Source organism: Rhinatrema bivittatum, chromosome 7 (assembly GCF_901001135.1).
Source record: "Rhinatrema bivittatum chromosome 7, aRhiBiv1.1, whole genome shotgun sequence".
NCBI classification, from domain to species: Eukaryota; Metazoa; Chordata; class Amphibia; order Gymnophiona; family Rhinatrematidae; genus Rhinatrema; species Rhinatrema bivittatum.
Window position 1 is genome coordinate 176,128,174 of NC_042621.1, and position 24,240 is coordinate 176,152,413.

Consider the following 24,240-nt stretch of genomic DNA (forward strand, 5'->3'; position numbering starts at 1 on the left):
TGCAGCAGACAGGCGTTTCTTCAAATGTGTGGGGTGCAGTGTTTGAGTCTGAACCTCCTCATACGAGTCATTCTGGTGCTCAGCAGTCTGTGAGACATCCTCTCTCAGGATAATGTTGCTGCTGGTGAGTATATGGCTATTGGGGGTGGCACTGTCATGGGTGCTTGTGTTTCTGGATCTTCCTGTGGTCCGGGGCTTGCTTCCAGTGTGTCTTTTTAGAGTGGGATGGCTGCTGGCAATGCTCAGTCTTCTGATACGGTCCTCAGTGGAGATGGGGGGTCTAGGTCAGGGGCTGGGGTTGTTACGGATGATGTTGTCCCGGATGCATCAAGTGTCTTGAGTGAAAGGGATGATGGTGCGCAGGCTGATAGCAAAGGTGAGATTAAGGTTAAAAGGTGGGAAGAAGTGTAAGCGTCATGGGAGACACAGGAGGTCTAGTAGTTCTGACTCTAGTTCTTCTTCTTCCTGGGGTGGTTAGTCAACCAGTCCAAGGGGGCGACAAAGGGGCTCTGGTTTTGGTTGCACTTATTGAGTTGTGGGAGGAGGTTTCCCACTCACATAGAAAACAGATTAAGAAGCGAAAGTATATTGATATCTTTTGTTTATTGGAGGGCAGGCAGGGGAAGCGACAGGGGAAAAGGAAGGGCAAGGTGGAATCCTTTCCAGGTAAGGTCCCTTGAACCATATTAAATTGGGTTTGGTGCTGTCTCAGATTGGCCAGTGTGGTAGGGCATTTCGATCTGTCTCAGTATGGTTCTTTGTTAATTTATGCTGTTACAATCATAGGAGCTCACAACATAAGAACATAAGAAATTGCCATGCTGGGTCAGACCAAGGGTTCATCAAGCCCAGCATCCTGTTTCCAACAGAGGCCAAAACCAGGCCACAAGAACCTGGCAATTACCCAAACACTAAGAAGAACCCATGCTACAAGGATTATGAAAGTTGGGCTTGGCTCAATTATGATGAGCGTTTCTGGGATAAAATAGCAGGGAATAAGTCAATGTGATGGGGAACTCAGGATGTGAGTCTCTGGTTAAAACAGATGACTAATAAGGTGCACGTGGGCAGGTCCTTCAGTTTCGGGGCAGCCCGGGCGTGTTGCGCAGGTGGGCGCCCCTCAGCATATTTGGCCCTTTCGTGGGCAGGGTGTTGGGGTCGGGGCAAGGGAAGGCTGCGGTTGGAGCTTCAGATGTCTGCTGGCATTTTAACCAGTCAGGGTGCCTCTTTCCTGGCAGTAAGTTTACGCACCTCTACTTGTGCGCCTCCAGCCACCCTGCTACTAAATGTCCCCATAAGGCAGGCTCCAGATCTGCTGCTGGAGCTAAGTAACTTGAGTATGGAGAGGGCTCCTACTCCTATTGTTTCTGCTATGGTTTCTTGTTTGGTTACTTATCCTAATCGTGAGGCTGCAGGTATTTTGCAGGATGGTTTTACTGTTGGTTTTCAGATCCCCTATGTTGGTAATCCTGAGGGTGGGGGTTCCAACTCTGTTTCTGTTGCTAAGTTGGAGTCAGCATCAGAAGCTGATTGAGGAGCTTTCTTTGTGTAGGATTGCTGGTCCTTTTATGGAACCCCCCTTTCCTAGGATGATTTTGTCTCCCTTGGCTGTGGTTCCTAAGAAAGAAAAGGGAAAGTACAGGTTGATTCATAATCTTTTCTGGAGGGGTCTTCAGTCAACAATTTCATCCCTCGGGAGTTCTGTACTGTGCATTATGCTTCTTTTGATTCTGCAGTGCAGCTGGTTCGCCGTTGTGGTCCAGAGGCTTTAATGGCCAAGGTTGATATGGAGTCTGCCTTCCGTCTTCTTCTGGTCCACCCTGACAGTTTCCTTTGTTGGATTTTCAGTTTTGGAACCAGTATTATTTTGACAAGTGTATGCCAATGGGCTGCTATTTCTTGTGCTTATTTTGAGATGTTTAATTCTTTTGTGCATTGAGTCACAGAGCAGGCAGCTGGTTCTAGTGCTGGTGTTCATTATTTAGATGATTTTTCTATTTGTGGGGCCAGCTGGCTCTGCAGTTTGTGCTAGTATTATGGATGTTTTTTTCTGTGCAGCCCATAGTTTTGGTATTCCCACTGCCTGGGATAAAATGGATGGGCCTATGGTATCCCATTTGCCGTCTGCTAAGGTTGACCAATTGAAATTACTGGTGGCAGGTGTGTTGCAGGTGAGGAAGGTTACGCTTCATCAGATGCGGTCATTGGTGGGTAGTCTCAATTTTGCATGTAGGGTTATTCCTATTGGTCGAGTTTTCTTACAGTGCTCTATCATATCCTTACAGACCTCTTACAGACCTCTATCATATCCTTACATAAAACCTCCATACAAAAACCATCGTACAAAAACCACCGGACAAGTTTTCCCTTGAAACAGCAAGTTGGAGAACGGATGCAATTAATGGCAGTGGCTATTCCCTAAGTAAACTTGATTAATAGACGTTAATGGACTTCTCCTCCAAGAACTTATCCAAACCTTTTTTGAACCCAGCTACACTAACTGCACTAAAAACATCCTCTGGCAACAAATTGCAGAGCTTTATTATGCGTTGAGTGAAAAAGAATTTTCTCTGATTAGTCTTAAATGTGCTACTTGCTAACTTCATGGAATACCCCCTAGTCCTTCTATTATTCGAAAGTGTAAATAACCGAGTCACATCTACTTGTTCAAGACCTCTCATGATCTTAAAGACCTCAATCATATCCCCCCCCTCAGCTGTCTCTTCTCCAAGCTGAACAGCCCTAACCTCTTCAGCCTTTCCTCATAGGGGAGCTGTTCCATCCCCTTTATCATTTTTGTTGCCCTTCTCTGTACCTTCTCCATCGCAACTATATCTTTTTTTAGATGCGGCGACCAGAATTGTTCACAGTATTCAAGGTTCGGTCTCACCATGGAGCGACAGAGGCATTATGACATTTTCCGTTCTATTAACCATTCCCTTCCTAATAATTCCTAACATTATGTTTGCTTTTTTGACTGCTGCAGCACACTGAGCCGACGATTTTAAAGCATTGTCCACTATGATGCCTAGATCTTTTTCCTGTGTGGTAGCTCCTAATATAGAACCTAACATCGTGTAACTACAGCAAAGGTTATTTTTCCCTATATGCAACACCTTGCACTTGTCCACATTAAATTTCATCTGCCATTTGGATGCCCAATCTTCCAGTTTTGCAAGGTCCTCCTCTAATATATCACAGTCTGATTGTAATTTAACTACTCTGAATAATTTTGTATCATCTGCAAATTTGATAACATCACTCATCATATTCCTTTCCAGATCATATATATATATACATATATATATATATATATATATATATATATATATATATATATATATATATATATATATATAGCAATCAAAAAACTATTGGCAATATCGTCTCTACCAGTGCTATGAGAAACATATATCAAAAAAACCCCTTACATTAACAAATGTATGGGAAACAACTAGCACTTATGTAAATTCAAAAAATATTTCCAAATGATTTATTACTAATGAAGAATCATTACTTTATTAAATAAGTTAATCACCTATCATCATTACACACATTGAATTTGCACATGTCACAAAAAGTACATACACATTAAAATTAACATAGAGTCCTCTAAAGTATATCCCTCAGTGCTCACCTACTTCTTACCTCGATCTTACCCTAAACGGACCTTGTACAGCCTAATCCCATTGATGTTAACTTAGGTCTTTGTTGATGAATACACCTCTTACATCAAAAACCTCAAGTATAGATCTTAAATAATAACCATATATGTTTCCAAAGATCATAAATCCTAGGTGTATTGCATCCATACAGTTCTTTAGTCCATCCCGACAAGGGCCTCGTTTCGCCACTGCTGGCTTCTTCAGGGGAATACTCTTTTTCTAAAGACCCAACATCAACAATTACGCGTGGCTCCCACCTCGTGTCTACAATACATAAAACAGTATTACCAAAAAACAAAAAAATTTTTTATATAACAAACATACCTCATACTAAAATATATGTATGCCCAATGTATCAAAATTGTCCAATTGACTTTAATTTATGTAAAACATTGCATATATTGATATAAAGTGCCTAAATAGTAATAAATCAACTCTATGATTTATAAAAACTAATCCTAAGTCCCCACTCCTACCTAAAATTGAAGGAGCGGACTCAGACACAACACACTCAATTCACTCCAGCTCAATGGCTCCCGTTGTTTATCATGAAAAACTCCCGAATGTGAGTGTGATCCTAAAAATTAATTCAAACAAAAAAATTCTTTAGTATTAAACCTTCACTATGAACAATATTTTAACAAAAACTCACAAAAATTGATTAAATATATTTTACGTCAGGTATAGTCTTGAGATACTCCCATACTGAAACCAATGTAGTTATTACCTCTTCACTCTGTTGGAAACCCGACTCCCTTGGTATAAACCAGGAGTTTCACTACCTGGCTCCCGACTCCCTTCGTATGAGCTAGGAGTTTCACTTCCTGGATCTCCACCTCCTTCACCACACCTATAAAGACCATAAAATTTGTAACCATGCTCTTTAGGGGGTCACTGCCTTCGATATACGAGACTTTATATAAGATTCTACCTTTTTCACATAATCAATGCTTTCAAAAATGGAGTCGCCATGCCGTCAAACCTCAATCTTACTCCTTAAATTGCACGATGAGCAATATATATCCTCTCGAATATGTTCAAACGCTTGCCCAAACTTTCTCGCACGCTATTTTCTAGTCTAAATGTAAAACGAGAACCAAATAAACACCCTCAACCACTGTATTACAATAAGCCTCACCATATTACAACAGAAGCGACAACGCTCACCTTTTCCGATTTTTCCACCATGCGTATCTCCTCAACGTCTCCCACTGCGGCTTGTACCACCTAACCTGCCCTTTTTATACTCCTCCTCTTGATCTTAAAGCGACCAATCCACACACACCTTAAACCACCATACGTATCACGTCCGAGTCTCAAAAAACGGCTCCTACCTCCAAAGTTAACCTGTTATGCTCCTCCTCTCCACATTAGAACAACCAAACCACTCCCACACGTTAACAACCATCCGAGCAAAATACTCCCACCTGAAACCACCATACAAATCACCTCAAAGTCTTATAGAGGGGCTTATACCTCCAAACTATCCTATTATACTCCTCCTCTCCACATTCAAGTGACCAAACCACTCCTACACTCTAACACCCATCCAATCAAAAACACTCCTACCACATTTCTGCAGAACGTTCATATGTTTCAACCCCTGCCCAACCCCCTCCCTCAATCAGACCCTTTATGGCTAGCTCCTATTGCTCTTCTTCTTAAACTTACCCACGGTGTTACCATCCAGCCTGATTATGAAAAGAATTATACCTACACCCTGTCAATAAACTATAACCACAATGTAAGACCTTCCATTTAAATACCGGGTCAAACTCAATGCATAGCTCAATCACAAGTGTAAAAAATTTTGTCCACAAGTGTGAAAAATTTTTGCCTTTTCAAACAACAAATATATTGCTCAAGCCAACTTTATCAACCAATGAATTTCGATTGGCCCTATTCCTATCTTACAAAAACGCTTCCCATTCAATTGTTGCGTTCAGTCCCCTCGGAGCTGTTGTTTGCCAATAATAAATGAACCTCTGTTCCGTTTGTCTAAGATCCTGGGAAACATGGCCACCTCTCCTATTTAAGCGCTGTTGTAAAATGCAAAATTTTAGTTGGTCCTCTGTGTGGCCTTGATCCTGCCAATGTTTAACCAGTGGTGAATCAACTTTGCCCGTATGTATACAACTCCTATGTTGTATAATACGAGTACGAATTGATAATTTGGTTTGACCAATATATAATTTTTGGCAGGGGCATATAATAACGTATATCACCCTGTCTGTGCTGCAATCAAAACGTTTAGTCAAAACTTGCTTGTATGGCAAAGTCGGATGCTGGAAGATCCGTGTTACTATAACATGTTTGCAAACTGAACAACCCTGGCATTTGTACTGACCCGAGGTTTGTTCCATTTCTAGTTGCCTTAAATCGGAATGTACTAACAGGTCACGTAAATTACGTCCTCTGGTTTTAGCAAACAAAGGTTTATCCTGTAAACATTCATGTAATGTTAGGACGTGCCAGTGTTGTAAAATGATGTCTTGAATCTTATGAGTCCGTTGGGAGTATGGTAGTACACATACTAATCTTTCCTCATCTCCTCGATATCGTGTTTGAAGTAAAGATGTACGATCTACATATAGCCCTCTCTTATATGCTTTCCTAATGATTTTTTTGGGATATCCTCTTGTTAGGAACTTATCCCGCATCTTTATCGCCTGTTTTTTGTATTCTTCGATATTCCCACATAATCGACGCAATCTAAGGAATTGTCCCGCTGGAATGTTGGTGCGAAGGTTCTGCGGATGGAAACTGCTAAAGTGCAATAAGTTATTACGATCTGTGGATTTTACAAATATTGAAGTGACCAATTGTTGTTCCTGCTTATATACCTGTAGGTCCAAAAAGGAGATTGTTCTCTGATTTGCAGAAAAAGTAAACTGTAAATTTGAATCCAACAAATTCATCCATACCTTAAACTCCGCAGACGGAGTTTAAGGTATGGATGAATTTGTTGGATTCAAATTTACAGTTTACTTTTTCTGCAAATCAGAGAACAATCTCCTTTTTGGACCTACAGGTATATAAGCAGGAACAACAATTGGTCACTTCAATATTTGTAAAATCCACAGATCGTAATAACTTATTGCACTTTAGCAGTTTCCATCCGCAGAACCTTCGCACCAACATTCCAGCGGGACAATTCCTTAGATTGCGTCGATTATGTGGGAATATCGAAGAATACAAAAAACAGGCGATAAAGATGCGGGATAAGTTCCTAACAAGAGGATATCCCAAAAAATCATTAGGAAAGCATATAAGAGAGGGCTATATGTAGATCGTACATCTTTACTTCAAACACGATATCGAGGAGATGAGGAAAGATTAGTATGTGTACTACCATACTCCCAACGGACTCATAAGATTCAAGACATCATTTTACAACACTGGCACGTCCTAACATTACATGAATGTTTACAGGATAAACCTTTGTTTGCTAAAACCAGAGGACGTAATTTACGTGACCTGTTAGTACATTCCGATTTAAGGCAACTAGAAATGGAACAAACCTCGGGTCAGTACAAATGCCAGGGTTGTTCAGTTTGCAAACATGTTATAGTAACACGGATCTTCCAGCATCCGACTTTGCCATACAAGCAAGTTTTGACTAAACGTTTTGATTGCAGCACAGACAGGGTGATATACGTTATTATATGCCCCTGCCAAAAATTATATATTGGTCAAACCAAATTATCAATTCGTACTCGTATTATACAACATAGGAGTTGTATACATACGGGCAAAGTTGATTCACCACTGGTTAAACATTGGCAGGATCAAGGCCACACAGAGGACCAACTAAAATTTTGCATTTTACAACAGCGCTTAAATAGGAGAGGTGGCCATGTTTCCCAGGATCTTAGACAAACGGAACAGAGGTTCATTTATTATTGGCAAACAACAGCTCCGAGGGGACTGAACGCAACAATTGAATGGGAAGCGTTTTTGTAAGATAGGAATAGGGCCAATCGAAATTCATTGGTTGATAAAGTTGGCTTGAGCAATATATTTGTTGTTTGAAAAGGCAAAAATTTTTCACACTTGTGGACAAAATTTTTTACACTTGTGATTGAGCTATGCATTGAGTTTGACCCGGTATTTAAATGGAAGGTCTTACATTGTGGTTATAGTTTATTGACAGGGTGTAGGTATAATTCTTTTCATAATCAGGCTGGATGGTAACACCGTGGGTAAGTTTAAGAAGAAGAGCAATAGGAGCTAGCCATAAAGGGTCTGATTGAGGGAGGGGGTTGGGCAGGGGTTGAAACATATGAACGTTCTGCAGAAATGTGGTAGGAGTGTTTTTGATTGGATGGGTGTTAGAGTGTAGGAGTGGTTTGGTCACTTGAATGTGGAGAGGAGGAGTATAATAGGATAGTTTGGAGGTATAAGCCCCTCTATAAGACTTTGAGGTGATTTGTATGGTGGTTTCAGGTGGGAGTATTTTGCTCGGATGGTTGTTAACGTGTGGGAGTGGTTTGGTTGTTCTAATGTGGAGAGGAGGAGCATAACAGGTTAACTTTGGAGGTAGGAGCCGTTTTTTGAGACTCGGACGTGATACGTATGGTGGTTTAAGGTGTGTGTGGATTGGTCGCTTTAAGATCAAGAGGAGGAGTATAAAAAGGGCAGGTTAGGTGGTACAAGCCGCAGTGGGAGATGTTGAGGAGATACGCATGGTGGAAAAATCGGAAAAGGTGAGCGTTGTCGCTTCTGTTGTAATATGGTGAGGCTTATTGTAATACAGTGGTTGAGGGTGTTTATTTGGTTCTCGTTTTACATTTAGACTAGAAAATAGCGTGCGAGAAAGTTTGGGCAAGCGTTTGAACATATTCGAGAGGATATATATTGCTCATCGTGCAATTTAAGGAGTAAGATTGAGGTTTGACGGCATGGCGACTCCATTTTTGAAAGCATTGATTATGTGAAAAAGGTAGAATCTTATATAAAGTCTCGTATATCGAAGGCAGTGACCCCCTAAAGAGCATGGTTACAAATTTTATGGTCTTTATAGGTGTGGTGAAGGAGGTGGAGATCCAGGAAGTGAAACTCCTAGCTCATACGAAGGGAGTCGGGAGCCAGGTAGTGAAACTCCTGGTTTATACCAAGGGAGTCGGGTTTCCAACAGAGTGAAGAGGTAATAACTACATTGGTTTCAGTATGGGAGTATCTCAAGACTATACCTGACGTAAAATATATTTAATCAATTTTTGTGAGTTTTTGTTAAAATATTGTTCATAGTGAAGGTTTAATACTAAAGAATTTTTTTGTTTGAATTAATTTTTAGGATCACACTCACATTCGGGAGTTTTTCATGATAAACAACGGGAGCCATTGAGCTGGAGTGAATTGAGTGTGTTGTGTCTGAGTCCGCTCCTTCAATTTTAGGTAGGAGTGGGACTTAGGATTAGTTTTTATAAATCATAGAGTTGATTTATTACTATTTAGGCACTTTATATCAATATATGCAATGTTTTACATAAATTAAAGTCAATTGGACAATTTTGATACATTGGGCATACATATATTTTAGTATGAGGTATGTTTGTTATATAAAAAATTTTTTTGTTTTTTGGTAATACTGTTTTATGTATTGTAGACACGAGGTGGGAGCCACGGGTAATTGTTGATGTTGGGTCTTTAGAAAAAGAGTATTCCCCTGAAGAAGCCAGCAGTGGCGAAACGAGGCCCTTGTCGGGATGGACTAAAGAACTGTATGGATGCAATACACCTAGGATTTATGATCTTTGGAAACATATATGGTTATTATTTAAGATCTATACTTGAGGTTTTTGATGTAAGAGGTGTATTCATCAACAAAGACCTAAGTTAACATCAATGGGATTAGGCTGTACAAGGTCCGTTTAGGGTAAGATCGAGGTAAGAAGTAGGTGAGCACTGAGGGATATACTTTAGAGGACTCTATGTTAATTTTAATGTGTATGTACTTTTTGTGACATGTGCAAATTCAATGTGTGTAATGATGATAGGTGATTAACTTATTTAATAAAGTAATGATTCTTCATTAGTAATAAATCATTTGGAAATATTTTTTGAATTTACATAAGTGCTAGTTGTTTCCCATACATTTGTTAATGTAAGGGGTTTTTTTGATATATATATATATATATATATATATACACATACACACACACTTACATATACATATACACACATACATAGAAAAGCACAGGTCTTTTAACCAGTTTGTAAACTGGTTAAAAGACCTGGTTAAAAGACCTGGTTAAAAGACCTGGTTAAAAGGTGATTAACTTATTTAATAAAGTAATGATTCTTCATTAGTAATAAATCATTTGGAAATATTTTTTGAATTTACATAAGTGCTAGTTGTTTCCCATACATTTGTTAATGTAAGGGGTTTTTTTGATATATATATATATATATATATATACACATACACACACACTTACATATACATATACACACATACATAGAAAAGCACAGGTCTTTTAACCAGTTTGTAAACCACGAAAGGACATCGCCACCTATCCCATGACTTTTTAGTTTTCGTAGAAGCCTCTCATGAGGGACTTTGTCAAACGCCTTCTGAAAATCCAAATACACTACATCTACCGGTTCACCTTTATCCACATGTTTATTAACCCCTTCAAAAAAATGAAGTAGATTTGTTAGGCAAGACTTCCCTTGGGTAAATTCATGTTGACTGTGTTCTTTCAAATCATGTCTTTCTATATACTCTACGATTTTGATCTTGAGAATAGTTTCCACTATTTGTCCCAGCACTGAAGTCAGGCTCACTGGTCTATAGTTACCCGGATTGCCCCTGGAGCCTTTTTTAAATATTGGGGTTATATTGGCCACCCTCCAGACTTCAGGTACAATGGTTGATTTTAATGATAGCTTACAAATTTTAACTAATACATCAGAAATTTTATTTTTGAGTTCCTTCAGTACCCTAGGATGCATAACATCTGGTCCAGGTGATTTGCTTCTCTTTAGTTTGTCAATCTGGCCTACTACATCTTCCAGGTTCACAGTGATTTTGTTCAGTTCGTCTGACTCATCACCGCTGAAAACCATCTCCGGAACTGGTATCTCCCCAACATCCTCATTAGTAAACACGGAAGCAAAGAATTTATTTAGTCTTTCTGCAATGGCCTTATCTTCCCTAAGAGCCCCTTTAACCCCTAGGTCATTTAATGGTCCAACCAACTCCCTCACAGGTTTCTTGCTTTGGATATATTTTTAAAAGTTTTCATGAGTTTTTACCTCTATGGCCAACTTCATTTCAAATTCTCTCTTCGCCTGTCTTATCAATGTTTTACACTTAACTTGACAATGCTTATGTTTTATCCTATTTTCTTCAGATGGATCATTCTTCCAATTTTTTAAGGATGTTTTTTGGCTAAAATAGCCTCTTTCACTTCACCTTTTAACCATGACGGTAATCGTTTTGCCTTCCTTCCACCTTTCTTAGGGGTAGATTTTCAAACCGCGCAAATTGGCGTACTTTTGCTGGTGCATCAGGCGCAAGCAAAAGTACGCGGGATTTTAGTAGATACGCGCGTATCCACTAAAATCCTGGATCGGCGCGCGCAAGGCTATCGATTCTGTATAGCCGGCGTGCGCCAAGCAGCCTACCCCCGTTCCCTCCCCTCACCTTCCCCTACCTAACCCACCCGCCTGGCCCTGTCTAAACCCCCCCTTACCTTTGTCGGGGGATTTACGCCTCCCGGAGGGAGACGTAAATCCCCGCGTGCCAGCGGGCCGCTAGCGCGCCGGGACGCAACCTGGGGGCGAGTACGGAGGGCGCGGCCACGCCCCCGGACCGCCCCGGGCCATAACCACGCCCCCGGGCCCGCCCCCAAAATGCTGCCGACACGCCCCCAAAACGCCGCGCCGACCGGGTCCGCCCCCCGATACGCCCCCCTCGCCAAACCCCGGGACTTACGCGAGTCCTGGGGTCTGCGCGCGCCGGTAGGCCTATTGAACATAGGCGCACCGGCGAGCAGGGCTCTGAAAATCCGCCCCTTAATGCGTGGAATACATATTGACTGTGCCTCTAGGATTGTATTTTTAAACAATGTCCAAGCCTGTTGAACACTTTTAACCTTTGCAGCTGCACCTTTCAGTTTTTTTCTATTTTCCTCATTTTATCAGTTTCCCTTTTGAAAGTTTAGTGTTACAGCTGCAGATTTACTTATTGTCCCCCTTCCAGTTATTACGGTAGTTTAAATTTGATCATGTTATGATCACTGTTGCCAAGTGGCCCCACCACCATTACCTCTCTCACCAAATCCTGCATTCCACTAAGAATTAAATCTAAAATAGCTCCCTCTCTTGTTGGTTCCTGAACCAATTGCTCCATAAAGCAATCATTTATTTCATCCAGGATCTTTATGTCTCTAGCAAGTCCTGATGTTACATTTCCCAGTCAATATTGGGGTAATTGAAATCTAGGACCAAAAGTACATGCTAGAGCAAACTGCACTTTAAGGAAATATCACATCATACGAGAAGTGCAGGGAAATTGTCAATCCTGACAGAAGACTCCAATCGGATCTCAAAAGTGCAATAAGTTTTTATTGATTCATTAGGCAGCTCCACTGATTTAAATCACAGGTAACTTTACGGCGTCCCCCGACACGGTCCCGTGTTTCGCTTACGGCTGCATCGGGAGGGCTCGCCAGCAGGAATTCACATATGAAGTACTAAAATTAAATAATTAAGAGGTCAGGATGCTATATAGGACTTACAGCCGAACAACAATACAAACAATTTAAACACCACTCTTACCTGACAGCTGGTGTGTTCAATTTTGACAGGGAGCGCACTTGCTCTGAACGCTGTCAGGTATTGGCTCTTTATTAGAGCCTTTGTCCCAATTTGTGGATCTGTTTCTAAGGCCATTTGTATCACGTATCCGTTCATATATTAGAGATTCGGCACATTTCATTACTCTTTTACACTCCATTCCGTTTCCAACTGAGACGTTTTTTCTAGTCACTTTAGACATAGTTTCTTTGTACACCAACATTCCCCAACCCGCTGCTCTCAGAGTCATAGAAAAAATTCTAAATACCCGTACAGATCCTCAGAGAGTGCCCACTTCATTACTAGTTACATTGGCAACCTTAGCCCTTACTCAAAATTACTTTAGATTTCATGACACTTTTTATTTACAGGTGAAAGGCACGGCGATGGGGGCCACTATGGCCCCCAGCTTGGCCTGCCTCTTTGTGGCAGAGTTTGAGGATACGGTTATATACCCCTCAGAAGGGCTCCAACATATTGTAACCTGGCTTAGATACATTGACGATGTGTTTTTGGTCTGGCGAGGTACTGAGATACAATTGTTCATGTTTATGGACTGGCTTAACTCCCGTGATTCTAATTTACAGTTTAATTTTTGTTGGCATCAATCCCAGTTAGCTTTTTTAGATATTACGGTTTCAGTCCATGATGATCAATTCCAGACCACAATCCATCGTAAAGACACAGATAGAAACACGTTGTTAGCTTATCAGAGTTGCCACCCGAGTTCACTAAGGAGTAACATACCCACGGGCCAATTCTTTAGACTCCGTAGATTGTGCACCACCCGAGAAGAATATTTACATCAAGCTGAAATCATGTCAGCACGGTTTCTATCCCGGGGATATCCTAGGCGAGTGATAAGACACGCCATGAAACGAGCGTTATACACTAATCGAGACCTGCTGTTCCTCCCATCCTCTCATTCTGAAACCCCAGTTACTAACTGTATACTCCCGTTTTCCACCTTAAGTAGACAAATTACCACCATGATTCGTAGACATTGGCGAGCACTGTCCATGGAAACGGTATTTCCAGGTCCCCTACGGTTTACATATCGTAGGGGGAAAAATTTGCGGGACAAGCTTGTTCATGCAGACCTTGTACAGCGGCAGAATTTATCTAACGCACCAGGACATTACCCGTGCGGTCATTGCACGATATGCTCTCATACAGCACCCACTACATCGTTTACCCATCCGGTCTCTAAGAGAATCTTTGATTTACATTCACACTCCGATTGTACTACCTCTGGGGTTATTTATGTGATTACCTGCCCGTGCCCACTAATATATGTTGGAAAAACCACGAGAATGGTAAAGACACGTATTATAGAGCACTGTTCGAACATTAGGCATTCCAGAGAAAATGAACCATTGGTAGATCATTGGGTAAAAAAATCTCACAATCTCACAGATCTTAAATTTATTGTCATTGAGGTGTTTCCACGACCTGCTCGCGGTGGCTGTTATGCAGAACAACTTGGCCGCATTGAACAGCGGTGGATTTTTATTTTAGATTCAGTTACCCCGAAAGGACTTAATCGGGAAATAGAATGGTTCCTTTTCACCTAGATCTCACAGTTAAGCTTGGTCACATTCAATGCTGCTATGACGAGCTACAGGAATGGGAACCAATGAACGGGGCTATCAGCTCCGCGTCATTGGTTCACCTGTAGTTTTTGGCGCCATTTGCCATTCTTTAAATACCTGACAGCGTTCAGAGCAAGTGCGCTCCCTGTCAAAATTGAACACACCAGCTGTCAGGTAAGAGTGGTGTTTAAATTGTTTGTATTGTTGTTCGGCTGTAAGTCCTATATAGCATCCTGACCTCCTAATTATTTAATTTTAGTACTTCATATGTGAATTCCTGCTGGCGAGCCCTCCCGATGCAGCCGTAAGCGAAACACGGGACCGTGTCGGGGGACGCCGTAAAGTTACCTGTGATTTAAATCAGTGGAGCTGCCTAATGAATCAATAAAAACTTATTGCACTTTTGAGATCCGATTGGAGTCTTCTGTCAGGATTGACAATTTCCCTGCACTTCTCGTATGATGTGGTAATTGAAATCTCCCATTATTATTGCACTACAAATTGGTTTGCTTCTCTGATTTCTCTTAGCATTTCATCATCTGTCTGACTATTTTGTCCAGGTGGATGGTAGTATACTCCTAACACTATACTCTTACCCAACACACATGGGATTTCTACCCATATAGATTCTACTGAGTATTTAGTCTCTTGCATGATCTTTATCTTGTTGGACTCTATACCCTCGACATAAAGTGCCACACCTCCTCCAAGTTGATCCTCCCTATCATTGCGATATAATTTGTACCCTGTTATTGCACTGTCCCATTGGTTATCCTCCTTCCACCAAGTCTCTGTGATGCCAATTATGTCAATCTTATCATTTGCTGCTATACACTAACTCTCCCATCTTACTTCTTAGACTTCTGGCACTGGCATACAGACATTTCAAAGTGTGTTTTTTGTTTGTTTTAACAACCTGCTTTTCAGTTGTTTGGGATAATTTGGAAATCATTAGCTTTGGTGATTTTTTACATATAGGCATATGGACTATGTTTGCTTTTAATGGAACCTCTCTGTTGGGATGCCCTAACTCTCCTGTTTCATTAGTATCCTTCAAGGATACATTTCTTCGAACCATGCACTGCTGAGTGACCGTCGGCTTTCCCCCTTGTTCTAGTTTAAAAGCTGCTCTATCTCCTTTTTGAAAGTTAGTGCCAGCAGCTTGGTTCCACTCTGGTTAAGGTGGAGCCCATCCTTTCGGAAAAATATCCCCTTTCCCTAAAAGTTTCCCCAGTTCCTTACAAAGCTGAATCCCTCTTCCCTTCACCATTGTCTCATCCACGCATTGAAACTCTGGAGCTCCGCCTGCCTCTGGAGACCTGCATGTGGAACAGGAAGCATTTCAGAGAATGCCACCCTGGAGGTTCTGGATTTCAGCTTCCTACCTAAAATCCTAAGTTTGGCTTCCAGAACCTCTCTCCCACATTTTCTTATGTCGATGGTGCCCACATGTACCATGACAGCCGGCTCCTCCCCAGCACCCTCTATAATCCTATCTAGGTGACGCGTGAGGTCTGCCACCTTCACGCCAGGCTAACAAGTTACCAGACGGTCCTCATGTCCACCAGTCACCCTGCTATCTACATTTCTAATAATCGAATCACCAACTATGATGGCCAGCCTAACCCTTCCCTCCTGGGCAGTAGCCCTGGGAGACTTGTCCTCAGTGCGAGAGGACAATACATCACCTGAAGAGCAGGTCCTTGCTACAGGATCACTTCCTGCTATGCCAGGTTGATGTTCTCCTACTGGGAGATCTTTCTGATCCAAGGCAGCACTGGGGCTGCCAGACTGAATTTGGGACTTGGCTACTATGTCCCTGAAGGTCTCATCAATGTACCTCTCTGTCTCCCTCAGCTCCTCCAAGTCTGCTACACTAGTCTCCAGAGATCGGACTCGTTCCCTGAGAGCCAGGAGCTCTTTGCACCAAGTGCACACATACAATCTCTCACTGGCGGGTAAAAAAAATCAAACATGTGACACTCAATGCAAAAGAGTGGAAAGCCCCCCTCTTGCTGCTGGACTGCTGCCGCCTTCTTAGTTTTATTGAGTTCCTAGTTAAGTTTAGGATACTAAGGGAGTTGGAATGAGATTACTTTAAATTTACAGGTGAATTTACTAATTAATCAGCTAGTGTCCTACAAGGGGATGATTAAACTTTCAATAAGGGCTGGTACAATAGTATGATTTAAATAAGACCCTGATTGATTTTTAATGAGAAAGTGTCTCGTGCCTAAAAATCAAGGGTTGAGTGGGTAGGAAAGACAGACACTAGAATTAACTATCTCTGGCTTGCTTATTATCTCAGACACACACAAACTCTAAAAAATATATCCCTTAATTTCACCTTTCACCAAACTTTTATAAGCCCAAAAATTTCTGAAAGCTATACTTACCAATCCTCTTTAACCATGGTTAAATTAATCTTCACTCAGTTAATGGAAGTATTTGAGATTCTACTGCAAAGGGTGTGGGGCCTCTGGAAGCTGGGGCTGTGGAAGTCAATCCATGGATCGCTTGCGGTGACCTCTGGACTCCTTTCCCCGGGGGATGCTGGGAGCAGTATGCAGATGAGTCTTCCGGTCCTCCTCTACGCCTCTACTGCAACAACCATACTTGTCACCTCAAAGCCCTACTTTAGCACAGATTCCATTTTCCTATCCCGTGCATCCTTTAAGACCCCTCCACCTTCCATAGGAATCGAGGTGCATTTGGTGACATAACACACTAGGATATCCGTCCTAGGGAACTTGAATTTCTCCTTATGGTAGGCAACCAGCGGGTATATCTTTGATAAAATGTATCCACATTTAAAATTTGCCTCTGGAAAGATCCATTTCAAATCAATCAGATCCTGAACTGCTCGATACAAAGGAAAGGATTTAGGAGGCTTCATCATACTGACTATAATCAGGTCCTCTCAAAGAGAAGCCATCTCACCTCTTTCTTTTCCTCAGCTATATTCAAGGTCCTTAAGGTCTGAGTACTTAAGGAAGAAAGTTCTTCTCTAGGAAAAAGATAGACCATAGAAAATGCATCTTCTTACTCTGGAGGAAATTCTCCCTGCTCCAGCCCTTCCTTATTTTCCACATTTCTGAGATACTTAAAACCCCTTATAAAAAATCCTCCAAGCCAGAAAGATCTTCTTGGTCTTCTTTATTCTGCTCCTTCTTAGACCTCTTGCCTTTCTCTTCTTGTCTAAGTAGCAGAAATGTGGCATGGACTTATGGAATGAGCTCTGCCCATAGCAAAAACTTACTGGATGCATTTTAAAAATTCCTAAGAGACCATAACTCATGCTACAGAAGAGGTCTCTACAGAAGAAGGAGTCAACCCTAGGATCTGTTTAACTCATTGCTACTGCCAAACTTCATTTCTAGAAAGGCTGTACTGAGCCATCACACTAAACTTTACATTGACCAGGAGAGAACACCAAGCTCCAACTCATTTCTGGGACAACCTCTTGATGCACAAAAAGCAGGGCTTCATCTACACACTGTTGCAGTTAAGGCACTAAGCCCAGATAAACTAAGCAGTTTTCCCTTAGATACAAAATTGTTATGGTTTAGCGGTGTTTAGGTGGATTCCTGGATACTGTGGCAGATGACCACGCCCACGGGGAGGAGCCCCGTGGGGAGCCACAGTACTGGGCTAGACTCAGGATGCACAAACACAGAGTTAGATCTTTTATTATACAGCTTGTAGTATACCACCAGAGGTGGCAGTAGTGAGATGATCCGGAGATAGAAGTCCAGGGACCCTCGGCAGAGGGAACCCATCTCACCAAGTTGGTATAGGGAGATTCCGGTGTAGGTTTCCCAGCAAGGCAATGCTGTAGATGAGACAGACTGAGAGATTACTCACTAGATGGTAGCGGTAAGTTTGGCGATTCCACCAGGTTGAAGTAGATGGTAACAGGCACTGAGGCAGGGCGAGCAGGCCCTCGAAGAGCGAGTACCTGATCTCAGTAAGGCACCTGAAAGGAAAGCAGAGGGCCCCCGAGGAGCGGGTACCCAGGTTAGAGAATACCCCGAAGGGCAAGGTAGAGCTTCCAGCGGCAGAGTAGCGTAGACCGGACGAATCCAATCCTTGCTAACTCAAAGAGCTAGCAAACAAGTACAGGCTAAATAACCGGCTGGTGTGACGTCACTTGAGGTTCGCGCCATTACTGAAATAAAGACGTGGGTAGCGCGCACGCACCCTAGGAGGCCCTTGGGAGGAACATGGCGGGAGGCAACGCCATAGCCGTTCCGGGGACGCCGGAGAGAGCGGCTTGCAGATATGGCAGTGGCCATCTTCCCCAGGTTAGCGGGGAGAGCAGAGAAAAAGCTGAGGCATAAGGGTCGAAGGCGTCTGAGACCAACGGACGCAACAAAAATAGAAGTGCTACTTCAATACATCTAGTATTATAAGCTGAAATACTTTCTTTTGATCCACCAGCCTTCCTCCCTTTCTGGAGCTCTAAGAACTCAAGCTAAAGAATCCTCAGTCTCCTCCATACAAAACTCCATCAGCTATCATGGTGGAAATTAAGGCTTTAAGGGCATAATAATTTACTAAGCCTCTCTTCCCACAAACACAGAATGAGAAAAGAAAATGTAGCAAGTCAGGCCTTAAGTTTATAAGCTGAGAATATATTCAAACTCCCATCAAAGAGCCATTTGAGCAACTCCAACTTTTACTACAAGCTTAATCATCCATACCTGAAGGAATAAGCAGCCATTAGCTATCCTGATAAAGTAAGATATCCAAATGCTTCTCATTCAGTTTGTAGAGCTATTGAAAATAGTTTAGACTGCACAGAATCCTAAAAGTTTCCTGGTTAACATGCATACCACAATCAAAACACTGATGGAAATATTATATTATAAATTTAAAAAAACAGAAAGTATTTTGGGGCATATGGAAGAGAGAAAACTACTGTTGTTTTAAAGGTTCAGAGCGTTATATATGTTTGCAGATAGGTGTTCCAGTATAGTGTTTGCCCAAAATAAAGGGCACCACGTTGAACAACATAAGAAAGGTATATTGTCATCAGGGCATATTAAGCCCAGAACTAGACAGAAGCAATTACCTAGGGTGCCAAAGTTTCAAAGACACCAAATGCCCAGGCCATAGTAGAACCTGTTCACTCTTGCTTTAGGGCCATGAAGTGGTGCCAGTTCAAAAGGAGGTCCTACGCCCTGACTCACTGATGTCCATGAGGAACACCTCTGATTGCCAATCCACACCTGAGCATATTAGCTTTAGCACAGATGTGATCTTTGAAAGATCTGAAGGTCTGGCTGCACTGTTATACATCTCAGCAGTAATAAAGCTTATTTGCTTCATAAAAAGCTTGTGCAATAAGGTTTCAAGCTATTTGAGAACATGCTGCAGTTAAGTGTGTCACATTCACATCTGCCATACATGGAAATGAGTTGAAACAAATTAGAATTATTAATAAAACAAAGTTTTAAGGGGAAAATATTCTCTTGCCTGCAATATTTTTAAATTATGTGGCTTTCATGTTTGTATAAGAAATATAATAATAACCTTTCATAAAGAAAACATCCTATATTTATACATGGGTGACAAATTGCACACAAGGAATAACTTATTTAGTAATTATCATTACTTTCTTGCCTTCATAAAAGTTACCTGTAGAATAACTTCTTTAATACAATGTCAAAAATGTATTTCACAATCAAATTTGTTTCCAAAAGCATTGCAATTTTTCAAGCAAAAATGTCATTCCTTACAACGCTCAGGAACAAAAGGGAGTCATTTTTCGCTCCAGAGTACTTGTCTTCAGGAACTCAGTATTAACTATCCCCCTATCTCTTAAGAGCAGATGGAACTGTCTAATGAGGAACTACTAAACAAATTATCAGCCACTTCCCCAACCATGGCTAGTGAAACTAAACAGCAGCGCTTACAAACATCCGCAGACAGCTACAGCTTTGTCCCTAATCACGTGAAAAACTCCAGAAGCAAAAATAACTTGCTGTAAAAAAAAAAAAATCAACATTTAAGAAACAAAAAAACATTATGCATATTCCAAAAATACACAACGGACCTCTGCAGCTGCTTCCACATAATTGACACTTACTTGTGTTTCATTTATCACGACCTCTGACTCGCTGCCTGCCATCACTGTGGTGTTACTTTGTATAAGTGGCCGGACTGCCTGATTTGGGTCTCTGCCCTCCTGACCCTACCTGGCACAAGGATGTATAGTGTAAACCAGAAAAAGAAAACACAAACTAGACTGGTGACAACTGTTTCAGTTTAAATCCAGCATGAGTCTTGTGCTGTTGCAGAAACCAGCTGTTCTCTGATTACAGGAGGCACAGGAAGTTCAGTTATTATCATGAGCCAATGAGGAGCCAGCTCATTACCCGGAGAGAGAATGAGAACTTCAGACCAATCAGAAAAGAAAAAAGAAAAAAAAAACCCCAAAAGCCCAAGGCAGGAGGAATCAGTGCTGCAATGTTGGGGTAATGAGCCTAGCTACCAAGCTGAGCTAAACCTTAAGAGAACTAGATAACAGAGAGGAGAAGCTCAGTGGAAAGAGAGATCAGAGAGCTGTGCTTGGGAGAAGATCCTCCCCACCCCCTTCCGACCACAGCTACCAGGAGACAGAGTGCACAGCAGAAGGAGAGTCCAGGAGCTTCAACTACAGGAGCCCGGAGTTTACGTCCCCCCTTCCCTACAAGACTCATTGCAGCTAAGTAGCCCTAAATTGTTCAGCAGCAGCAGTACAACTGGTTATGCTTTTGTTCTTTGTCCCTGCCTTGCAATATTGACATCAGACTGTTGTATCAGTGAGCTGCCAGATAAACACTGCTGTTAGCTGCTACCTGAGTAGAGACCTGCCCTGAATTTTCACTCCCTGCATCAGGGCGGGGAACCAGCATGTTTCCCCTTCTTTGGAGCCTCTCTAAGACTGGAGTTTCCCCAGCGAGTGCCACTATGTTTCAACTAATACAGCCTTCATTGATTATGCTTTAAGGGGGTATACACTTCTTGGACTGGGGACTATGAGAGGAACAGTAGAACACATTCTGATACACTGCTGTGAGAATTACCCTTAGAGTTTTGGATAAACAAAGTTTTCCAGAGTGCAGTCTAAGCAGGCAAATCGACAGACTGCTATGGATAATTCAAGTTGATCATTGTCATGTCTGACTCTGCAGGTTGCTAGATTTAATAGCAAATAATATTGGACCATTTTGTGACTGTTATGCTTCTTGTCTTGTGCTAGTAATAATTATTTTCCCTTCTGTTGCTGTATCATCACTGTATGCATCATTCTACTTACCTGTTAATAGTAAAAGAACTGAATGTTTACAGTAGAGTGGTGATTTTCTGTACTGTACCCTGTTCCTAGGGGTGGGGTGGGAACTACAGGGACCCACAAAAGAGAGGATTGGGGCATTTGGATTATCTATCCCAGAGGCGCTAACGTAACCCGCAACCCCCCACTCTGACACGCATACCCACTGGTGCAGATGGGGATTATTCTTCTTGTGCAGCCCCTCTCCCTTGGCAGCATAATACTTGAGGGGGGCGTTACACATATACTACTCCTAACTAGGGCTAAACCTTCGGTTGCTCGCCCTGCTTTCCTGATCAAAATGTAAGCAATAATTTGAAGTTAGTTTGTTTGTTTTATAATTTTCAGGCCAAGCACACCGTTAGCCCCCGTTTGGACGCTTGTTTTTGATGCGCTATTATGACCCCTTATACAGTAAGGGGTAATAGTGCGTGGAAAACACGCGTCCAAACCCACCCCCCCCCCGAAACTAATAGCACCCTCAACATGCAAATGTTGATGAGCCTATTAGTCCCGCGCGATACAGAAAGTAAAATGTGCAGGCGTTAATTTCGGCCGGCACCGGGAAAGTGTACAGAAAAGCAGAAAAAACTGCTTTTCTGTACACCCTCTGACTTAATGTCATAGCGATATTAAGTGGGAGGCCCAAAACTAAAAAAAAATTTAAAAATCTGCCCGCGGGTTGGAAAACGGCTGCTCAATTTTGCCGGTGTACATTTTTAGCGAGTCCCTAGCGCCTCCTTATTAGCGCAGGCCCTCATTTGCATACTGAATCACGCGCCCAGGAGAGTGGCCTGGGCGCGTGTTGGGAGAGCGGGCGCTCGCCTCGGAGCACCGGCTCTCCTGCGCATTTTACTGAATCGGCCCGTATGTTTGTTATTAACGCGTGGAGATCAGTGTTGCAGTGCTTGCTCCCCGTACACAGCTGTGTGCAAGAAACTTCACGGTCTTCCGCGCTCAGGCAGCTGGGTCAGCTGTTTGAATGCAGAAGTGCGTGCCCCGCATCTCGTGACAGAGACAGTCACGTGCCCTGTGAATGCGTCTCAACCCTTTGTAGTAACACTTTGGTAGTACTCGGTGAAAACAGGCCCTGGAGCTATCGATATGTTCCATCGATTAGGGGGCACGTTGAGGGCGCAGGGAGTCTAAAAGTGCCTGATCTCCCAGTTATTTCTGCGTCATTGCAGTTCTCTTAAGCATGGCTAACGAAAGAGGTTTTTCTGACCTAGAAGATTATAAAGTTATTAATATCTGACGATTTGATTTGGATGAGACCTAAAGGGGGTGTGGTAACCAGAAGAGAAGAGGAAGAACCCAGTGTGGTTTCTGTGTCTGGCAGCTTCTTTCACTTTTGAGGCCTGCAAGGACCAAGGGTGATTCTTTTTTTTTTTTTTTTTCATGTCCACCGTTATTGCTGGTTCTTTCAACTTGTGTAAGTCGTGGCGTAGTGACAGCACAAGGTCAGTGTTTATTGCCCTAGATGCCTGCTTGTGGTGCACACTCCTATGCTATTTTTCAGTACTTGTCTTTAAAATAGTGTGTGGTTAAGTGCATGTAAAGGGCCTGATTTTAAAAATCATTTATACACTTAAATTGTGCTTTACACAACATGTAAATGCACTTTACTTGAGTAAGTGGGCTTTTGAAAATTGCTACAATATTATGTTACATTTAGGTGTGTAACTCCTTGGAAAATAACCTCCTGATTGCAGAAGTGCTTTCTCTTTTGTAAAGGTATACAAATTCTGAAAATTTTACTATACTGAAAATAAGTATACGTGTAAATAAAACAAATACTTATTCCTGCCCACTTTCATCACCAAAGGTAAAAGATCATTGCTCTTGAGTTGATAGAAGTACAAGTGGCAACAACAGCATGATTTTCCTTAGCTCCTGTGCTGAAAATATTGCATTTGTTGAATATTATCCTCTGGAATGAATAAGGAGAGGCTGAAGGTTTGATAACGTGGTGTTTATGGCAGTGTTTCCCAGCTTTTTCTTAGAGGCACACCTAATCAGTCAGGTTTTCCAGACTGTCACAATGAGTATAGGATAGATTTGCATACTTTGGGGAACTACTGTATGTAAATCCATCTCATGCATATTCATTATGGATATCTTGAAAATCTGACTGGTTTGGTGTGCTAGCTCCAGAAGAGGACTGGGAAACATTAGCTTACAGAGAGGTTCCCTGTGTTACATGCAGGAAAAATATATATAATGTGCTGGAGCTAACATATTTACATGCTAGGCTGAAAATGTTTCCCTGTAAATAGCATAGTTCATATATTAGGGTGAACTTAAAAGTGTGGATGCTCAATAAGTTTGATCTAATGTCAGATAGCATCACTTGTAACTCAACAGTTGTGCTCCCATGTTTGTCATTTGATAATGATTCTTTAGTATCAGTTTTGGAACAGTGGTACTGCATCCAAGGATCGAATCCACAAATGGTTCTACTTATGTCTCTGGTTTACGGTTGTAGAGTTGACAAACTGGTCTGTGCCAAATTAGCTCATTGTTGATATGTAAAATATGGTTCTGGTCACATCCGTAATGGTAGCTGATATCCCTTTTAATCTGGTCGTATGGTTTCAGCTGTAACCAATAGTTTGCATTAGCAGAAATTATATATCATGATATTCTGTAAAACCTCTTGTGAATGTTGAATTCAATGTATGCATTAGGTTTTTGTCTCTGTGCAAATGAAATTAAATTATTTTGTTCCAGCTGAGGTCACAGATAAGTCTAAGTCCAAACCTTTGGTCCTTAGTAAGTATCCAGTTATGACTAGTAGCAGCAGCAGTGAAGCATGGTATATGCAATATTGGATATTCACAACTCAAGATCCCACAGTGCT

General features: G+C 41.8%; 1 protein-coding gene across 1 annotated transcript in view; it reads right to left on the reverse strand.

Moving 5' to 3' along the window:
• LRMDA (leucine rich melanocyte differentiation associated) overlaps window positions 1-20,382 on the reverse strand; it is a 2,937,053-nt gene extending 2,916,671 nt beyond the window's left edge. Inside the window, exon 1 of the mRNA XM_029609518.1 lies at window positions 20,154-20,382. Coding sequence (XP_029465378.1) covers window positions 20,154-20,195 — 42 coding nt within the window. The 5' untranslated portion in view covers window positions 20,196-20,382. The remainder of the gene's footprint in view (window positions 1-20,153) is intronic.
• Between the last annotated feature and the right edge of the window lie 3,858 nt (window positions 20,383-24,240).